An 18174-nucleotide genomic window follows, 5' to 3' on the forward strand; every position below is an offset into this window, starting at 1 on the left:
GATGTTATTTGAGCCGCAATGGTGCAGTGGTTAGAGTACAGTACTGCAGGCTACTTCTGCTGATCACCGACTGCCAGCAGTTTGGCAGATCGAATCTCACCAGGCTCAAAGTTGACTCAGCCTTCCATCCTTCTTTTTTTTTTAATTGAAAATTTTAGAAAAAAACCTTTTACAAATGTTTACCTCCCCCCCTTGCTCTCCCCCCAACCTCCCCCCCTGACTTCCCAGAACCACTATAGGGTATAAATCTTTAACAAGGATGTTCTAAACTAAACTTAAAAAAAAAGTTGGTATCCACTTTCATTTGAGCTTTAACTTTAACTTTAACTTTGCTAGGCTAGGCTAAGTCTAAACAGATTATACATCCATCCTGCCCCCGTTGAATGCAGTACCTTCCATCCGTCCCCGGGGCTGCTGTTGCAGGTGGCGCAGTGGGCCGGCAGACTGAAGCCCGGGCGCTGCCCGTTGCGGACGTCCCGTGGAGTCGGGGGCGGCTGCCGTTCCCCACCGCCTGAGCTCAGTGGTCCTTCTCGCCTCGCGGGAAGAGCTCGCCATGGTGCTGGAACTGAGCCATGAGTTGAGAGCCCAAGAGGCTGCCTATCAGGCCGGCTATCCACCCTCTGGGTGGGAAGCAAAAGCCAGGCGTAGTGGGACGCTCCGCTGGCAGAGCCGCTAACCGGTCACCGCTCTGCAGAGGAGCCGGAGAGAAGGGCCAGGCTTGAGACTGGTGCAGCCGCAGGACGCCTCTATGTTGGACATAGCGGCGGGGCAGCCAAAAGCTGCTTTCTTTCTTTTTGCCTCACCAGCCATAAACCCCACCGCATGTCACTGATAATGATAGTAAGAATATCCAGAAGCTTCAATTCTATTTAAATTAATTAAAATGTCCCTTTTTGAAATAGTATGCAAGTAGCCTTTGCTTAACAACCATCTCTTAGCAACCATTAAACATTATGACAGACTCCCTCCCAAAAGGCACTTATAGCCAATTCTGGAATTCCAACAACAATACCATGGTTGTATTTTGGCAACTTGCTCACCTTTAAACCTGGTTGCAGCATTCCCCAATGATATGATACAATTTACAACATGTTTGCTGAAAACTGGACATCACACACCCACAGAAATTGATTGATTCACTTAACAACCCTGGTGTTCACTTAATGACTGCTGAACAGAAATTGTAAAATCAAGTCAGTCATATAGATGTCTCAACTTATAACTGTTACGACTTACAATGAGCCATCCAGGTTCGAATATGGTCATAAATCAAGAATTACCTGTAATAAAATCATAAAACTTAAATGGTCTATTTAAACAATTAAGTCCAACTATCTATTCAACATTCACTTGAATACATTTCTTTTAACACATTTTAAACCAACCAAATAAAATGGAATGTTGCTGCAGGAAAATATGAAGTATAGCTTAATAAAGCCTGAGTTATATTTTTAGTGTTGTGTAAGTGTCAGGATCCAAGTAGGTAGCAAGACCAAGGAAGCAGAAACTACAGATTTCAATAAATTATTTTTAACACTAATCTGAGATAAATGTAGTATTTTGGAGGCTGCATTAGAAATTTCCCAGCCTTATTGATGGTGAGCTAATGAAAGGGGGAGGGGGCTCACTGAATGCTTTATCCAAGAATTTTCCCCATCTGGATTGAGCTGCCATTTAAAAGAGAATCTGTTGATTCCCCAATCCTTTCCCAGCCAATCTCCCACATAATAAAATAATATTTTGCTCACTTGTTGACACAACATATTTCCTGCTTGAATTCTTACAGGGTGATTTCACTTGGAACAGCATGTCAGGGCGCAGCGTTCGGCTGAAATCTGTTCCTATTCAGAGCCTTTCAGAACTGGAGCGTGCCCGACTACAGGAAGTGGCCTTCTATCAGTTGCAGCAGGACTGTGATTTAGGATGCCAAATAACTATTCCTAAAGGTAAGAATACATCTAAATGCTTAGATGCTAGCAATGAAATGGCAAGTATTGAAAAGTAAATCATAACCAATATTTTATTTTACTTTTTTTATTTTTTAATCGAAAGATAGAAGTTTGCTTTACACATCCATAATTAAACATTTAATAGTTATACCAGCTGCCATCATACCTCTCATTCTGATTAATATATTGTCATTATGTAAGAAATTAAAATTATATCCTTTTTATCATCATGAGTATATATTTGAGTAGTAGCATAATTATGCAAATTGCATCATTTGTATAATAATGTCATGACATCTTTACAAATAATATACATTGCAATAGATATAAAAATCTTAAATCCATACTCCTATATGTTCAACTGATTGACTTCATTATTTTACATGCAATAGATTAGTTTATTAAGAGGACGCTTGGACAGATTTTGTTGTTCTTGCATTCAAAGTGCAAGAAATGCAGAGATCAAAATTTATGGAGGTGTTGAATCTATCTTTGGTAGGAATTTGTCTTTCCTTCACTACCCCAACCTTTTCTGGCAAGCAGTTGGAGATCCTGAAGCTCTACAAATAGAACTTTACTAGATTGCAGTTGATTTTGTTAGTCAGTTGATTAATTTTAATTCACTGATCACTAATTGAGCTACATAAAAAGAAATTATTTTAGAAAGCTGTATCCAAAGTGAGCAGAACTATTTATCAATCAGAATCTTTATTATGCCTTATTTGGTTCTATGCCCAGTATGTTCCTGTTCTGTTCTGAATAAAAATGGGAATGTGCTTTATGTGTTTGTTTTGGCATAAAGTGGATTATTGAAGCTTTGTTTTTTTTCTACTCTATGTAATTTTCTATTATTCTACAGTGGGAGTTGTCATTTTTATAATTTGTGCTTTAGTGTTTTCATAGACAGTTTTGGACATTTTATATTATCGCTCTTTACTTATTCTTTGTCTGTGGACTTTATATTTAGATATTTGTAGTAGTAGAATAGAAACAATTTAATTAGAAATTTAGTAGCATTTAAAAACTGTGAATTATAAGTAATCCCTTAATGCGTTATAATATAATATATAAATAATATAATGTAAACAATAATCAACATCATAAAATGGGGAAAAATCTAAAAGTGATACAGAAAGCATTTTTATTCAGCCAACTCAAGTTTAAAAAATATTTGCAATATTTTGTGAATTATTCCCAAAGGCTACCATTAAAATAGATGGATTTTGAATCAATTTTTTGCTGTTTACTATTTATTTAGAGTTCTTCATCTGAGATCTGGTAGGTCTATACTAGGCTCTGTTGTCAAATGAACTGATGGGAAACCAACAGTCATGTAAATGTGTCTTTATCAAGTATACTATGTATTAGGTAACGATGAAATCTTTACTTGACTTTCTCCATAGTGAGGGGGGAGGAGTATCCAGAATGGGGTTGACCTTGTCCTCTCATGATTGGATGAGTCAGATAAGCTCTTTGGGCAACGCCCCCTGGCCAGCAGGCCCTCCCAGATTTGACTCATCCCACTCAAGGGAAAGGTTGCACCACTCTGGACCTCCAGTAATTTACAAAGGATTAAGGAAAATAAACTTGGACCCGGCGAATCCTGCCTCCCTACATCACACACAGCCTCCTCCTGCAAGGACTGGACCCTTGCCGGGCAAGCAGGAGAACCGGGCACACATGCCTCCTAGAGGCAGCCCTTGATGCAGAGGCTTCTCAGGAGTAGAAGCGCTCCTCCGCTCCCCTCAGGGGTTGAGCCACGAGGGTTGTTAAAATGACCTGGAAAACCTGTGCTGGCAGCTATCACCAGTGGACAAGGTGAGAGCCGGAAAGGCTCAGAAACAGCTGCAGGAGGCAGGGGGAGGCGAGCGGCAGCCGCATGGCAAGCCTGCAAAGGCAAAAGCAATTTCCATGTGCTCCAGCAAAGAGGAGCCTTTTGAATTTGGAGCCGGGGGGCCATCTTGAAACCACGTGGTCCAAGATGGCAGCCCCCAGCAGCTCAGGAGGCCGGCAGGAGCCCAACTCAGACTTCCAGCAACAACCACCACTTGAGGAGCCCTTAGAAAGGTGAGAGACGATCGCAGAGGCATTAGCCAAGAGCGAGGGAGGCAGCAAAGGGCCAAAAGGAGGCCTGTCAAGGAGTTAAAGAGGCAGGCGGTGGATCAATCCCCCCCCCAAGCCTACGTCCTTGATGAATCACAGAGGCAGCTGCCACAAGGCTTGCAGGAAGAACCCCCCCCTCTGTACCTTTTCTGGCTGCCAAGTAACAGGAGAAGGCCTCCCCCTTAAGAACATTCTCCTTTAAGTAGGAGACAGAGGGGGAGGGGCGAGAGGCTGACTAGCCCCAGAAGCAAAGCTGTGTTTTTTGGTGGCTAATTCTTGCTTCCCCCTTAAGAACACTCTCCTTTAATTAGGAGACAGAGAGGGAGGGGCGAGAGGCTGACTAGCCCCAGTAGCAAAGCTGTGTTTTTTTGGTGGCTAATTCTTGCTTCCCCCTTAAGAACACTCTCCTTTAATTAGGAGACAGAGAGGGAGGGGCGAGAGGCTGACTAGCCCCAGTAGCAAAGCTGTGTTTTTTTGGTGGCTAATTCTTGCTTCCCCCTTAAGAACACTCTCCTTTAATTAGGAGACAGAGAGGGAGGGGCGAGAGGCTGACTAGTCCCAGTAGCAAAGCTGTGTTTTTTGGTGGCTAATTCTTGCTTCCCCCTTAAGAAAACTCTCCTTTAATTAGGAGACAGAGAGGGAGGGGCGAGAGGCTGACTAGTCCCAGTAGCAAAGCTGTGTTTTTTGGTGGCTAATTCTTGCTTCCCCCTTAAGAAAACTCTCCTTTAATTAGGAGACAGAGAGGGAGGGGCGAGAGGCTGACTAGTCCCAGTAGCAAAGCTGTGTTTTTTGGTGGCTAATTCTTGCTTCCCCCTTAAGAAAACTCTCCTTTAATTAGGAGACAGAGAGGGAGGGGCGAGAGGCTGACTAGTCCCAGTAGCAAAGCTGTGTTTTTTGGTGGCTAATTCTTGCTTCCCCCTTAAGAAAACTCTCCTTTAATTAGGAGACAGAGCGGGAGGGGCGAGAGGCTGACTAGCCTCAATAGCAAAAGCTGTGTTTTGTTTTGTTAATCCCAAGCCGGCAGCCCCCCCTGCAGCCTGGAAAAACACAGGGGGGGGAGGAGTATTCAGCCCGGCTGCTAAAGTGCAGCTCCCAATGGAGCCTCCAATCAGGTTAGAGATTACCCCTGAAGACCTTCCAAGGGTGGGGGTGACTAGGCAAACGGCTAATGCAATGCAATACAATACTATGCAATACAATAGCAGAGTGGGAAGGGACCTGCAGGTTTTCTAGCCCAATCCCCTGCCCAGGCAGGATATCCTATACCATTTCAGACAAATGGCTATCGTTACTATAGTTGATTATGCTGACTCTGTAAACCACTTAGAGAGGGCTGAAAGCCCTATGAAGTGGTATATAAATCTAACTGCTATTGCTATTGTCATTGCCATCCAACAGCTTCTTAAAATCTTCCACTGTTGGGGCATTCACAACGTCTGGAGGCAGGTTGTTCCACTGCTTAATTGTTCTAACTGTCAGGAAATTTCTCCTCAGTTCTAAGTTGCTTCTCTCCTTGATTAGTTTCCACCCATTGCTTCTTGTTCTGCACTCAAGTGCCTTGGAGGATAGTCGGGCAGCCTCTTCTCTGTGGCAACCCCAGAGATATTGGAACACTGCTATCACGTCTCCCCTAGTCCTTCCTTCCAGTAGACTAGACCTACCCAGTTCCTGCAACCGTTCTTCATAGGCTTTAGTCTCCAGTACCCTGATCCCCTCTGTTGCCTTTCTCTGCACTCCCCCTAGAGTCTCCACATCCCTTCTACATCATGGTGACCAAACTGAGTGCAGAATTCCAAGTGTGGCCTCCCAAGACCTTATAAAGTGGGATTAACACTTCATGGGAGCTTGATTCTATTCCTCTGTTTATGCTGCCAAAAACTGTGTTGCTCTTTCTGGCAGCTGTTGCACACTGCTGACTCACATTAAAGGGGTTGTCCACTAGGACTCCAAGATCCCCTTCAGAGGCACTACTGTGGAGCAAGGTATTCTGTACCTGTGCACTTCACCTTTGTTGCCTAAAGGTAGACCTTACTTCATTGAATCTCATTTTCCTAGGCAGTGCCCAATGTTCAAGGGTATCAAGATCCTTCTGTATCTTTAGCCTGTACTTTGGAGTGTTGGCTATTCCTGCCAGTTTGGGGTCATCTGCAAACCTGATGAGTCCACCCCCCCCCCCACCAATCAGCATTTAACAAACAGAGAGCTAACCGTCATACCGGCTCCTTCTTAGGACCGCTTGAGACAACAGCAGTTCTTAAAGAAACAGTACTACTATCATGGCATATATTTTGCTAACCCAACTGTTAGCTTACACACCTAACACCCTCGTTCAAATCACTGATGAAGATGTTGAAGAGTACTGGGCTCAACACAGAGCCTTGGGGCACTCACTGCATTCTTCCCTCCATGAAGAGGCAGTTCCATCAAGGAGTACAGGTGTGTGCGGTTGGTCAACCAGTTACCAAGCCATCTGGTGTGACTATGTCTAACCCACATTCTTCTACTTTATCTAGCAGTAGGTTATGGTCTACCTTATCAGGACTTGCTGAAGTCCAAGTTAACTATATCAATGGCATTCCTATGGTCCACTAGGGTTGTCACCGTATCTAAGAAGGCAATATGGCTAGTCTGGTATGATCTGTTTTTAACAAACCCATGTTGGCTTTGGGCTCTTGAGCTGTTTTTCTCTCTTTCTGAAGGGGGGAATCACATCAGCAATTCTATAGTGGTTCTCCGGTACTCCAGGATCTCTGATAGATATAGTTTTAGTTGTTTGGAGATCTCGTCTGCCAGTTCCTTCAAATCCCTGGGGTTTAACCCACCCGGTCCTGGGAATTGGACTTTGCCTAAGATAGACAGGCTACCATTTCTTCCCTATCTCATCTTGGGTCCCTAATCTGAATTTGGGGCGCTGTTCTTGATAGGTTGGATTGTTTATCCCTTCGGGTAAAGACAGATGCCAAGCACGAGTTAAATAGTTCTGCCTTACCCCTGCTGCTTGTCAGCTTCGGGCCACTTTCTCCCAGCAAGGGACCAATCGTTTCCTTAATCTTTCTTGGTTTTATCAGGCGGGAAGATGCCCCCTTTTATATTTTATTTTATTTTATTATTATTATTGTTGTTGTGGTTCTTGTTATTATTATTATTTTACCTTTGTGGCAGGCCTTTATTGTGAGCTTAGCTTCCCTCACTTCATCTTTACACGCACTCTAGTGGCCGCCCATTAAACTCCGTCTGTGTTTACATTCAGAATATCTCTGCGCTAATCCTAGCCATAGAATCATAGCACCCTTATGGTCGGGGGGAAAAAGGGTCAGACAGGCTGGTCCCCATGCCAGAACCCACCACAAACCTACAATGGGATGTCCGACTATGAGAGATCGCAGAAGCACCTCAGATAGCCTATGAATTTAGACAACATTCGCTGAGTGCAGAACATATAGCAGGGGTGGGGAACATCTGAGCCGACTGGCTCAGCCGGACCAAGGGGACAATTTGGAGCGGAAGCTGCAGCCAACAATCTTCAAGGAGCTGGCGGAGTGCTTCGGACGCCCGGAGGTCAACTTATTCACCACGCCCCTCAACGCCCAGCTCCTGAGGTTCTTCTCCAGGTACCAGACATGGGGGGGGGCAGAAGGGGCAGGCAATCTACGAAGCCCCTGGCCCAGGGGTTGTCGGTATGCCTTGTCGGATCCCCAGGGTCATATGGGAAACCCTTCGGGAGGGGGCGGAAGGGGTTCTGTTGGCGCCTCACTGACCCCGGAGGCTGTGGTTGCAGATCTCCAGTCGTTTTCAGCGGAGAGGCCATGGAGAATCCCCCAGGAGGGGATATCCCTTAACCAGGGGTCGCTGGAGCACCCAGACCTTCAATGGCTCCAGCTGACTGCTTAGCTCTTGAGCAGAGCATCCTGGGGAAAGACCTCTTCTCCCCAAGGTGATGCAGACTATCCAGACTGCCTGCATACCCTCCACAGAGCGTATCTATGGCTCCATGTGGCGGGCCTCTGCCTCATGGTGTAATTCCCTGGGGCACAATCCTAGCCAGGCCTCAGTGCCTCAGATTCTGGACCTCCTCCAGGCAGGCTGGGACAGAGGGTTAGCTTCTAACACAATTAGGAGACAGGTTTCAGCCATCTCGCCAGTTCTCCTGCGTGGCAGGAACCAGAGCTTGACTCACCATCCTATGGTCAGGCAATTCCTCAAGGGGGCTTCCAACCCCAAACCACACACAGCATTCAGGTACCATTCCTGGGACTTACACAGGGTAGGGGACGCTCCAATAGGCGCTCCATTTGAGCCTTTACGAACAATTTCCCTTAAGTTCCTGATTCTCACGGTGGCCTTTCTGGTGGCCATCTCCTCCGCCAGGCAGATATACGAACTGCAAGCTCTGTCCACCGGGGAGGATCTCTGCTTCTTCCACCAAGACAGAGTGGGGTTACGTCCTTCATCCCCAGGGTGGGCCCCTGCTTCCATCAAACCCAGGAACTGATTTGCCCAACTTCTGTCCATACACTTCCCACCCGTTGGGAAAGAAGTGGTTCACTCTGGGCGTAAGGAGGGCTCTGAGGATTACCTCAGGAGAACCAGGCCAGACAGGAAATCCGAAGCTCTGTTTGTCTCCTTCCAAATAGGGGCCTGGGTAACAGGGTGACTTCCACCACAATAAGTAGGTGGTTGCGAACCTGCGTTGCCACTGCATACCAATCGCAGGGCACCAATCATATCACAGCTCACTCCACGCGGAGCGCAGCCACGTCCAGGGCCTGGGCCACGCAGACAGCCCTGGCCGGAATCTGCAGGGCAGCCACGTGGGCTTTCCCCTCTCCCTTTTCTAGGAACTATAAACTGGACTCTTTTGCCTCAGCAGAAGCCTCTTTGGACGCAGGGCGTTGCAGGCGGTTCACAGGGCGGGGCCCACGCCTCAACTGGCATGAGCGGGGGACATGGGGCCTCTTGGGTCTCCCTCCCTAGGGACGTGCAGGCTTTGGTACGTCCCATTCTGGATACTCCTCCCCCCTCACTATGGAGAAAGGGCGTTGGTACTTACCTGATACGCCTCTTCTCATAGTGGGGGGAGGAGTATCCAGTCCCCCCCTGACTATGTTTGTACGACTAAGTTTTATGTTCACGGTTTTATGAAGTTATATAAATATTGATGTTGAAGACAATAAAAGCTAAGAACTGAATTAAGAGTCTGGAGTGAATGGTGCAACGAGTCGGATGGAGCTCTTCGTCAAATCTGGGAGGGCCTGCTGGCCAGGGGGCGTTGCCCAAAGAGCTTATCTGACTCATCCAATCATGAGAGGACAAGGTCAACCCCATTCTGGATACTCCTCCCCCCACTATGAGAAGAGGCGTATCAGGTAAGTACCAACGCCCTTTCTCAGAAGAACTAAGCAAACTTTTCATTTCCGAAAGTACAAGTCCAGTTGCTAAAGTCAAAATAAATTTCCACAGTCTATTGTACAACTCTCATTGCTGGAAAAAAATAAGAAAAATAAATTAAACTATCTTTGAATATATTTTTATTAAGAATTTAATTACGATAGTGAAAATTAACACAAATTAAATTTAGAAAATAAGAATAAAAAATTTAGGAAAAAATAAAATTAAAATAAAGAATGTAATAAATATATAAAGAAGTGACTTCCAACCTGCATTACAACAAACATATTTATACAAATTTAATAACTCTTTTCCCCCTGTAAATTTATAAACATATATCTTCATTCCATATCCCATGTGTTATCTATAAGCAAATTCATAAAACGTTTTCAATCCTAGTATAGCAAAAAGTCCATAAAGAGTTAACAGACCTTTGCAAAAAAAAAATGTTCCCCTTTAACTGTGATCAAAGAAAATCAACTTTATATTCCTCCATTTTTGCTTCTAACAGTTTTAATTTTTAATTCAATCAAACATTGTTGTAGTATATGATTTTTCTTCAATTCTTTTTTCCCTATTCCATATATGTCTTTAAGACTTTAACAAGTCACTTTAGTAGATCTGATAAGAAATTTTTTCTTGGTCATTCTCTTTGTTTAATATTTGAATTTTCCTTTTAATTTTTAAAACAGCCAGTTTACTTTCTGTATCCAACATAGTGCCCTTTTACAAATCATTCTCTCAATATGCCACTTGTAGTCTTTTTTTTTCAGTACTTTCTGCCATGTTAGAGAAAATTTGTTCCACATCTGTCATTTCTTCTTACCATCTTTCAAGGTTAACTAGAAGTAGCATGTATTGAATTTGCAACCTTCTGCACTTTGCAGATAGACTTTGACTTAATGACTGGTCATTTAACAATGGTTCAAAGTTACGATGGCCACAGAAAGATTGCTTTACAGCCTGTAAAGCACTTCTGACCATAGCAAAACATTGTACCATCTGCCCACATTCCATCATTTTGGGCACTTGGCATCCCAGTTGCATTTATGACCAGTTGTATTGTCCTGCAGGCATGTGACTGATTTGTGATGGGTTTTGCTGATTTAAACATCCATTTGGGACTATGAATTTGCTTAACAACCATGTGATTCACACTTACAACCACATCATTCACTTAACTACCACAATAAAAATAGTTGAAAAAAAGGGTCTCATCACCTGGATTTCTTGACTTACAACCACAACCACTTAACTACCAAAACTCAAATTCCAACTGTGGTCATAAGTTGAGGACTACTTGAAATCTTGTGTCCTGCGGCCTCCTCTTTTTGTAGCTTCGATGTTGCTAGGACAAAGCATTTAAAAACAGTACTAATTAGTTGAGTGCAGGGTCATGGAATGATCCCACGCTCAACTAAAAAAAATTAAATTATATTTAACAATCAAGTGAATAATTTATTTTTATTTAACAAAATAATTCATGAGCTTCTCTAAACAAAGTGTATACATTCAAGGAGACTATTCCAGATTTCCAGCACTACATAATCAGACCAGAGATGGGTTCTTACTGGTTCACATCAGTTCGGGTGAACTGGTAGTGGTAATTGGGCATGGATCACTGAACTGATAGGGACAGCAGGCTGGCCATGCTCCTGAATCAGTCCCCCAGTCGCCGCTCACTCACCCACCCAACTCGTCTGTCGGATGGCAAGCTGACCAGAGCTGGGAAGCGGCTAGTTGGCAAAGAAGCTTCGACTCTTCAAAAGGCGCGGAACAGCCTTTAAGGACAAAATGCTGCAGAATCTCCAGGTGCCTGGACTCTTCTCCTTAGCAGTTTTAGGTATCCTATGAATGTGTGTTGAGGCAGAAAAGGGGCTGCTCCCAAATCCCACAGAGGAGATGGAGCGAGTGTGGGGGAATCAGTTAAAGAAGGATCAATTTTAATTAGCTCACTTTGATGAAATAGGTGCTCTCAGCTGCCTCTTTGAGAGCCAGTGGCCTGACCGGTGCCACTGCTGCTCCTGCCAGCTGGGCAGACAAAGGGAGTGGGCTGCAGCCTTGATCTGGTGTGAGTCTCTGTTGGCTGCCATGCTGAGCCAGGCCGGCTGAGTCCCCCTGCCCCCCTCCAAAAAAAGTGTCAAGAAGTCCCAAATATTTTCACCACTGGTTCGATGGGTGTGGGTTGATGAAGGTCATATGACTGCATGCATGAGTGTGAGTGACATCAAGTTGGCCACACCCACTCAGTCACATGCCCCCCCACCTAGCCATGCCCACCGAAGCAGTGGTGAAAATTATTGAAATGCACGATTGAATCAGACTGAATGTGAATGACAGTAATATAATGATAGTTATATTTTTGCAGCTTTATTCCTTCATTTTTTCCCTGAAGCTTGCAAGTAACCTTTCCTATTTGATGCTAAATACTTTCATCTGATTGTGATTTATTTACAAGTCCTCAGAACTTGTAGAACTGTTTCTGATATTCCTATGGGATTGATTTTTCTCCAAACAATTTGTTTGGACAATTTGAAAAATATGTAAACTAAAGTGAACTTCAATCTTATGATGTTTTTCAGTAAATAAATAAGGAGTCATATTGATGGATGTCACACTAAATGAAGCTGCAGCTGGGTACAGTATCTGAAGAATGTTTTTTCAAAGATTTCAGTTTAGGAGTCTAGTTGCTTATCATTCACCAGTGGGAAGCATTATTCAGTAGATAGATGCTCTTTTGGATCTGAAATTCTTTTGTCTCAACATTTCTAATTTTTGTAGTTTCTCTAATCTATTCATCTTGCCTGCAATGAATAAACATGGCTTTAGAGCCCCCTTTATTGCAGTAATCACTCACAGAGAAATAGATATCTTGACACAATGACAGGTTTGTTTCTGCCATGGCTAATTTGGTTGAACTTTGGTTTCTTTATTTTCATTGCTTGGTTGAGACCAGCTTACTTAATTAGAAAACTAAGTTATTTGCTGATTAGGAAAACTGATTGATTAATGATCTCCACATTCTATTTGCTAAATTTCCACTGATAAATATATCTACTTAGTTTCTCTTTATATTGACACTGGATTCTCAGATTACCTCATCTTAATTGTCTCCCTGAAACAGGTGGGGAGATCATCAGCATGCTTGATTATGGCCAACTATATATCACCATTGATCCCTGGGCTGTGGAAGTCTTGATTCTTGCCTAGAAACTATAAGGAATTGAGTGGGGTAAAATAAGCTGAACTTATTATGCTAATAAGATGGAGTTACTTTGAACCTTGCAATACTATGCTCCAGTATTGTTTCTTGAGTGGGAAGCTAAACTGAGGACCTTCTGGATTCATGTGTACTATTTTATGAAGATGTAGTCAGGTAGGCCATAGATAAGATACTCAGCTGCCTTTGATGTTTATTTGTAAGACATAATTAGTGTGGAATACAGTGGCCCATTGGAGTTAATCCATCCAGTAGGCTTCTCCTAGAAATGGGTATTAGTTATTACCCATTTTGCTAAAGGGAAGGAAGCCAGAGACTAGGTCTAGGAGAAGTTCTGTTGGGGCCCTATTCCTGTAAAATGGTCTCTTTCCTGTAGTTAGATCTGTTCCCACATTAATGGTGCTTCTAGAACAGTGATGGCGAACCTATGACACGCGTGTCAGTGCTGACACGCGTAGCCATTTGGGGTGACACGCACAGGATTTCATGCGATTCATCCCCCCAGTTCTGCGCATGCGCAGACGACCTCGGACCAGGCCTATTCATTGGAAGTGCTGGTGAGTATGCCTGGAGGAAACAAACCCCTGGAGAGTCCCGGCGGCCGAACTTCGCCCCCTAGAGCGCACGGTGGTCACGTCGGAAGGCTCTCGCGGCTGTCAGGCAGCGGAAAAGAGCTGGCAGGGCAGCGCGGAGGTCAGGCGGGGGGAAAGAGCTGGCAGAGGCGGCGGAAAAGAGCTGGCAGGGGAGCGCGGAGGCCGCGGCGGCATGAAACGGAGAGACAAACAGCGTATATGGTCAGGACGGCTGGGAGTGGAGCGCGGCCTGGGCTAGGCTCTCTGTGTCATCGTCCGAGTCCAGCCCGCACGGTCGTGAGGGAAGGGCTCTCCTCGTCGGGAGGTCCAGGTGAGCGTGGGGCGGCCCAGCCTTGCAAGCCAGGAGCTGAGTGAGAGGCTCAGGCTCTTCTAACTGTAACAGGGCCCGGTGGGCAGAGTGTCAGTGAGTCCGCTTGCAGGGAAAAGGCCCATAGAAAAGTTCAAAGTTAAACTTTGGAAGCCTGCAGGGTCGTTGTGGCAGGCGGCGGGTAGATGCAGACAGCGTCGGGAGCGAGGCATCGAAGGCGGCCTTCCCGGGCTCCTCGGGCTGCACTTGAAACAGGCGGAAACGCAGGTAGCAGCCGGCGGAGGCCACGGCGGGCGGCCTTCCCGGGCTCCTCGGGCTTCTAGTTGGGAGGCAGGCAGGCTTCGCAGAAGGCAGGCAGCGGCGGCAGACAGCTCTTCGGGAGGCAGCGAGGCTTTGCAGGCCGGCTGGCAGGCAGTCCAGCCAATCAGGGCGCAGCATAGACTGTTTTTGGCCTTTACGATAGATTATAATATTCTTGATATTTATGAACAAAGAAGTTACTAAGCAGGTATGTTAAATAATTTGTTTTTGGTTTATTAAATACAATTATATTGCAATTATATATTTTTGTAGTTTAAACTATAAATTGCGCAAAATTATGTTTTTGTCGAAGTGACACACAACGCGAGTTATGCTCGGTTTTTTGCCGATTTTTGACACACCACGCCAAAAAGGTTGCCCATCACAGTTCTAGAACATGTTGAAAGAATAGCTTTTCTACAGAATTTTTAATCAAAAATTATCTCCATTTTATTTTGGATTCTTTTTCATTGATGTAGTTATTTTTGTATGGATTATATTGAGAATTGATGGCTCTGTTCCAATTGGATTACTTTATTTGAAGCATAATTTTATTTTTACTATGGATGTTTTAACTTCTGATGATTTGTTATGTAAAGGATAGCATTCAACTGATTTTAATAATAAATAAACACAGCATCCCATATGGATGTTTAACCATGAGATTTTTTTTATCCCATATTTTTTATCCCATATCCCATAAGCCAGATAGATAAAAATTGAGAACTCCTCAAATATACATAAATATAGTACTAGTAATGTCTTTAATGTTTCTAGTGATTGGTAACCTCCTGCTTCTGTTAGTAAAAGTAATATATAATTATTTTATGTAGCTATTCATTTTGTAATCCATGTCATGTAAAATTGACCAGTTTTATTTAACATTTCACTCAAGCTTCACTCCTGGGGGGATGGGGAAGAACACTTAAGACAGAAGTGAGTTGCCATTGTCTTCTTCAAATATCTTAAAATCTGGTTCTATATTAAAATGTTCCTCACAGTCTCCCCCTCTCTTAAAACTGGATCATACTAGCATCTCATATAAGTCTGCTTCATGCAATGATATCCAAAATATAGTCATAATATCTATAGAAAATACCATAAATTACAATATATAAAGAATATTTATTGTTGTCTGTGCATAATATTTCACAGTTAAGTTTCACCAGATGTCCCAAACTTATTCAATGTCTCTATACTACACAGATTGACTTTGAAGTCTACCTGTAAACCATAATTGGTACAGAATGCTCCAGCGCTTGCCCTTTTGAAAGTAAAAACATTCAAATATTTTAAATTTAAGCGATAAAATATTCTGTGTAAGGTGAGTGCTTATATAAAGATATAATGACATTGATGATATTTTCTTTATTGCTAAAAATACTGAACCATTCAGTTAATGTCTTCATAGTATTTTATACTGCCGTCCCATGATTCCCAGATAATTCAAATCGTGTAATATATGTTTGCAGTTGGATATATGTGCAATTAGCATTTTACATGCAACTTTATAGCAGCTTGCATGCAACCTTTGCTGCTATAATTCAACTTTTGCTGCAGTAATTCCTCCAGATTGGAGAAATATCAATGTCTCTTTTTATTTTAACCACTCAGAGCAATTTTGGACTTTATTGCACAATTCTCCTTTTGTATCATTGCATGAACCAAGCAGAGATATTTTTTTTTACTCTCTGGGTTTTATTTCTTATTTAGTTACTCTACAAAAATAAAATCTCTTATCCTTTGTTTAATCAGTTTGCTTAGGAAACTTTCATGAGTAATTTTATCCTTTAGTTTGAAATGACAACAGAAGAATTTCTGTGCGAAAGGACAGCCAAGGAAATGGTTTAACAGTTCTTCCCTACATCCTCTCTGATGTCATCTCTCGCTAGTATCTTTCAGAGACTATGTGTATTTTTCAAAAGGGGGCAGCTGTACGTGTGTGGAAAGTGGGAATTGGAGCAGAAAGCCAGAAAGTAGCATCTGACCAATTTTTTTTTCAAATTTAGAAGTTGGGCACAAATGTGTATTTTTGCTTCCAAAGAGTAATTCTGTCCATTACCTTGAAATGTGTATTTACTGAGACAACACTTACTCTACACTAATGCAATTATTTCACTAATGTTTCCTGGATTGGTGAATTCTGCAATTAATGGGAACTGTTTATTGTAAGCCACATGACACTTGTCATGGAGATAATGTCATGTACTTTTTGCTGTTTACACCCCCACTTTTTGTTGAATGGAAACTCAAACCAGTCTGCAATTTAAAGTGGCATAATTCAGTTACAGGTCCATCCCTTAAATATTCTGAAATGGCAAGTTGAGGCAAACAATTAAGTTCTCATGTTGAACAAATATCTGCTTAATCGCCTAGAAAATTAGTGGAGTTCTACTTTACAATTCATATGCTAAGATGATATGTTAAAGCAGCTTAAGTTTCTTAATCATACTAGAACATTTTACTATCAAATATCTTTTATACATCTATTTACAAAAATAGATGCATTAGAAAACATTAGGTAGCATGGCTTTTGCTGTTAAGAGAAAGAACGTTGGTCTTACCTGAACGTGTCCTTTCAGGGGAAGAGAAGGAGTGGTCACGTGTGGGTATTCTCACACGTGGTCCAAAGACTGAGAGTAAACTTCTTAAATACTCCTTCCTTCTATCCTTGCCCAGTTTCCTCGAAGGCGAACCATGGTACTGAAAACAAACACAAACAACAACAAAACCCCCAGGAACTAACCGGCCCTCCCCTTGGCCAAAACCCACCTAAGAAGGGTGGGTCGTGACTACTCCCTCTCTTCCCCTGAAAAGACACGTTCAGATAAGACCAACGTTCTTTTCCAGTGGAAGAAAGGGAGTGGTCACGTGTGGGACATACCCAAGCTTAGTCCCAGGGAGGGGAGTGAACAACAACTATGGTCCAAGGGGAGCATCTTCCGCCACGCTCTGCAGGACCCTCCGACCAAAGGAAGCATCCGCCGAGGCGAACGCATCCAGGCGATAATGATGGATAAAAGGCGTCGGTGACGCCCAAGTAGCCACCCGACAAATGTCCTCAAAGGGAGCCCTAGTGGCCCAGGCTGCTGTGGTCGTGGCACTCCTGGTGGAGTGGGCCGTTATCCCTGACGGAGTAGGCCGCCCCGCCGCCCCATATGCCTCTACGATGGCCTGGCGCTGCCAATGGCCAATGGCGGCCGAAGACACCCTGGTCCCCAACGTCCCAGGCTGGAATGAGACAAGCAAAGCCTCCGACCGGTGGACCCCCGCCGTCCGCCGGAGATAAATGTGCAAAGCACGACGAACGTCTAACCAGTGCCAGAGTCTCTCCCTATCGCTAGACGGGCTCTGACAAAAATCGGGCAGGATGATTTCCTGCGCCTTATGAAATGGAGTGTTCACCTTGGGAAGGGAGATAGGGTCAAGGCGAAGAACCACCCTATCCTGATGAAAATGGCAAAGGTTATCATTGGATGAAAGAGCGCCCAGCTCCGAAATACGCTGGGCCGAGGTAATTGCCACCAGAAACACAACCTTAAGGGACAAGAATCTCAGATGAACAGATCGCAGGGGCTCGAACGGAGGCCCCGTCAGGGCCCTGAGAACCAAAGGAAGATCCCAAGTGGGAAACCTGTGAATAGGAGGGGGGTGGAGATTATCCGCCCCCTTAAGAAAATGCTTGATCAGGGGGACGTGAGAGAGAGATGAGGACCCCACTCCCCACAAGACCAAAGATAGGGCCGCCACCTGACGGTGAAGGGTGTTGTACGATAGCCGATCGTCCAGGCCCTTCTGCAGAAAGTCCAAGACATTGGGAATAGTGGCCCTAGATGCCTCAATGGTGCGAATGACCCCGGAGGACAGGCGAGCCCTCCTCAAGAGCCACCATTCAAGAGCCAGGCTGTCAGATGGAGCCACCCGGGCTCCGGGTGAATCAGGACCCCCTGGCGCAGGACCACCTCCTCCGGTGGAATCCACCACAGAGGAGCCACTGCCAGCTGGACTAGATCGGCGAACCAGGGTTTCCTGGGCCACAAGGGGGCCACGACAATGACCAGTGCCCTCTCCACTACCACCTTCCTGAGAGTCCCTGGAATGAGGGGAATAGGGGGTAAGGCGTAGAGGAGAACCTGAGGCCACCTGCACTGAAGGGCGTCCATGTCCTCCGCAGACCGGGTCTGGAACCGGGTGAAGAATTGGGACAGCTGCGCATTCGCCGGAGTGGCAAAGAGGTCCACCAGAGGGGTGCTGAACCTCTGGCAGATCCCCCGAAACAATGAAGGGTGGAGCTGCCACTCGCCCGACTCAGTC

At 44.4% G+C, this 18174-nt stretch overlaps 1 protein-coding gene across 2 annotated transcripts in view; it reads left to right on the forward strand.

Moving 5' to 3' along the window:
* Positions 1-18174, forward strand: part of ARHGAP6 (Rho GTPase activating protein 6) — a 283822-nt gene that overhangs the window by 216873 nt on the left and 48775 nt on the right. For both annotated transcript variants that reach the window (XM_032226780.1, XM_032226782.1), the window contains exon 2: positions 1787-1946. In XM_032226780.1, coding sequence (XP_032082671.1) covers positions 1787-1946 — 160 coding nt within the window. The remainder of the gene's footprint in view (positions 1-1786; positions 1947-18174) is intronic.

The sequence above is a fragment of the Thamnophis elegans genome, chromosome 11 (assembly GCF_009769535.1).
Source record: "Thamnophis elegans isolate rThaEle1 chromosome 11, rThaEle1.pri, whole genome shotgun sequence".
NCBI lineage: Eukaryota > Metazoa > Chordata > Lepidosauria > Squamata > Colubridae > Thamnophis > Thamnophis elegans.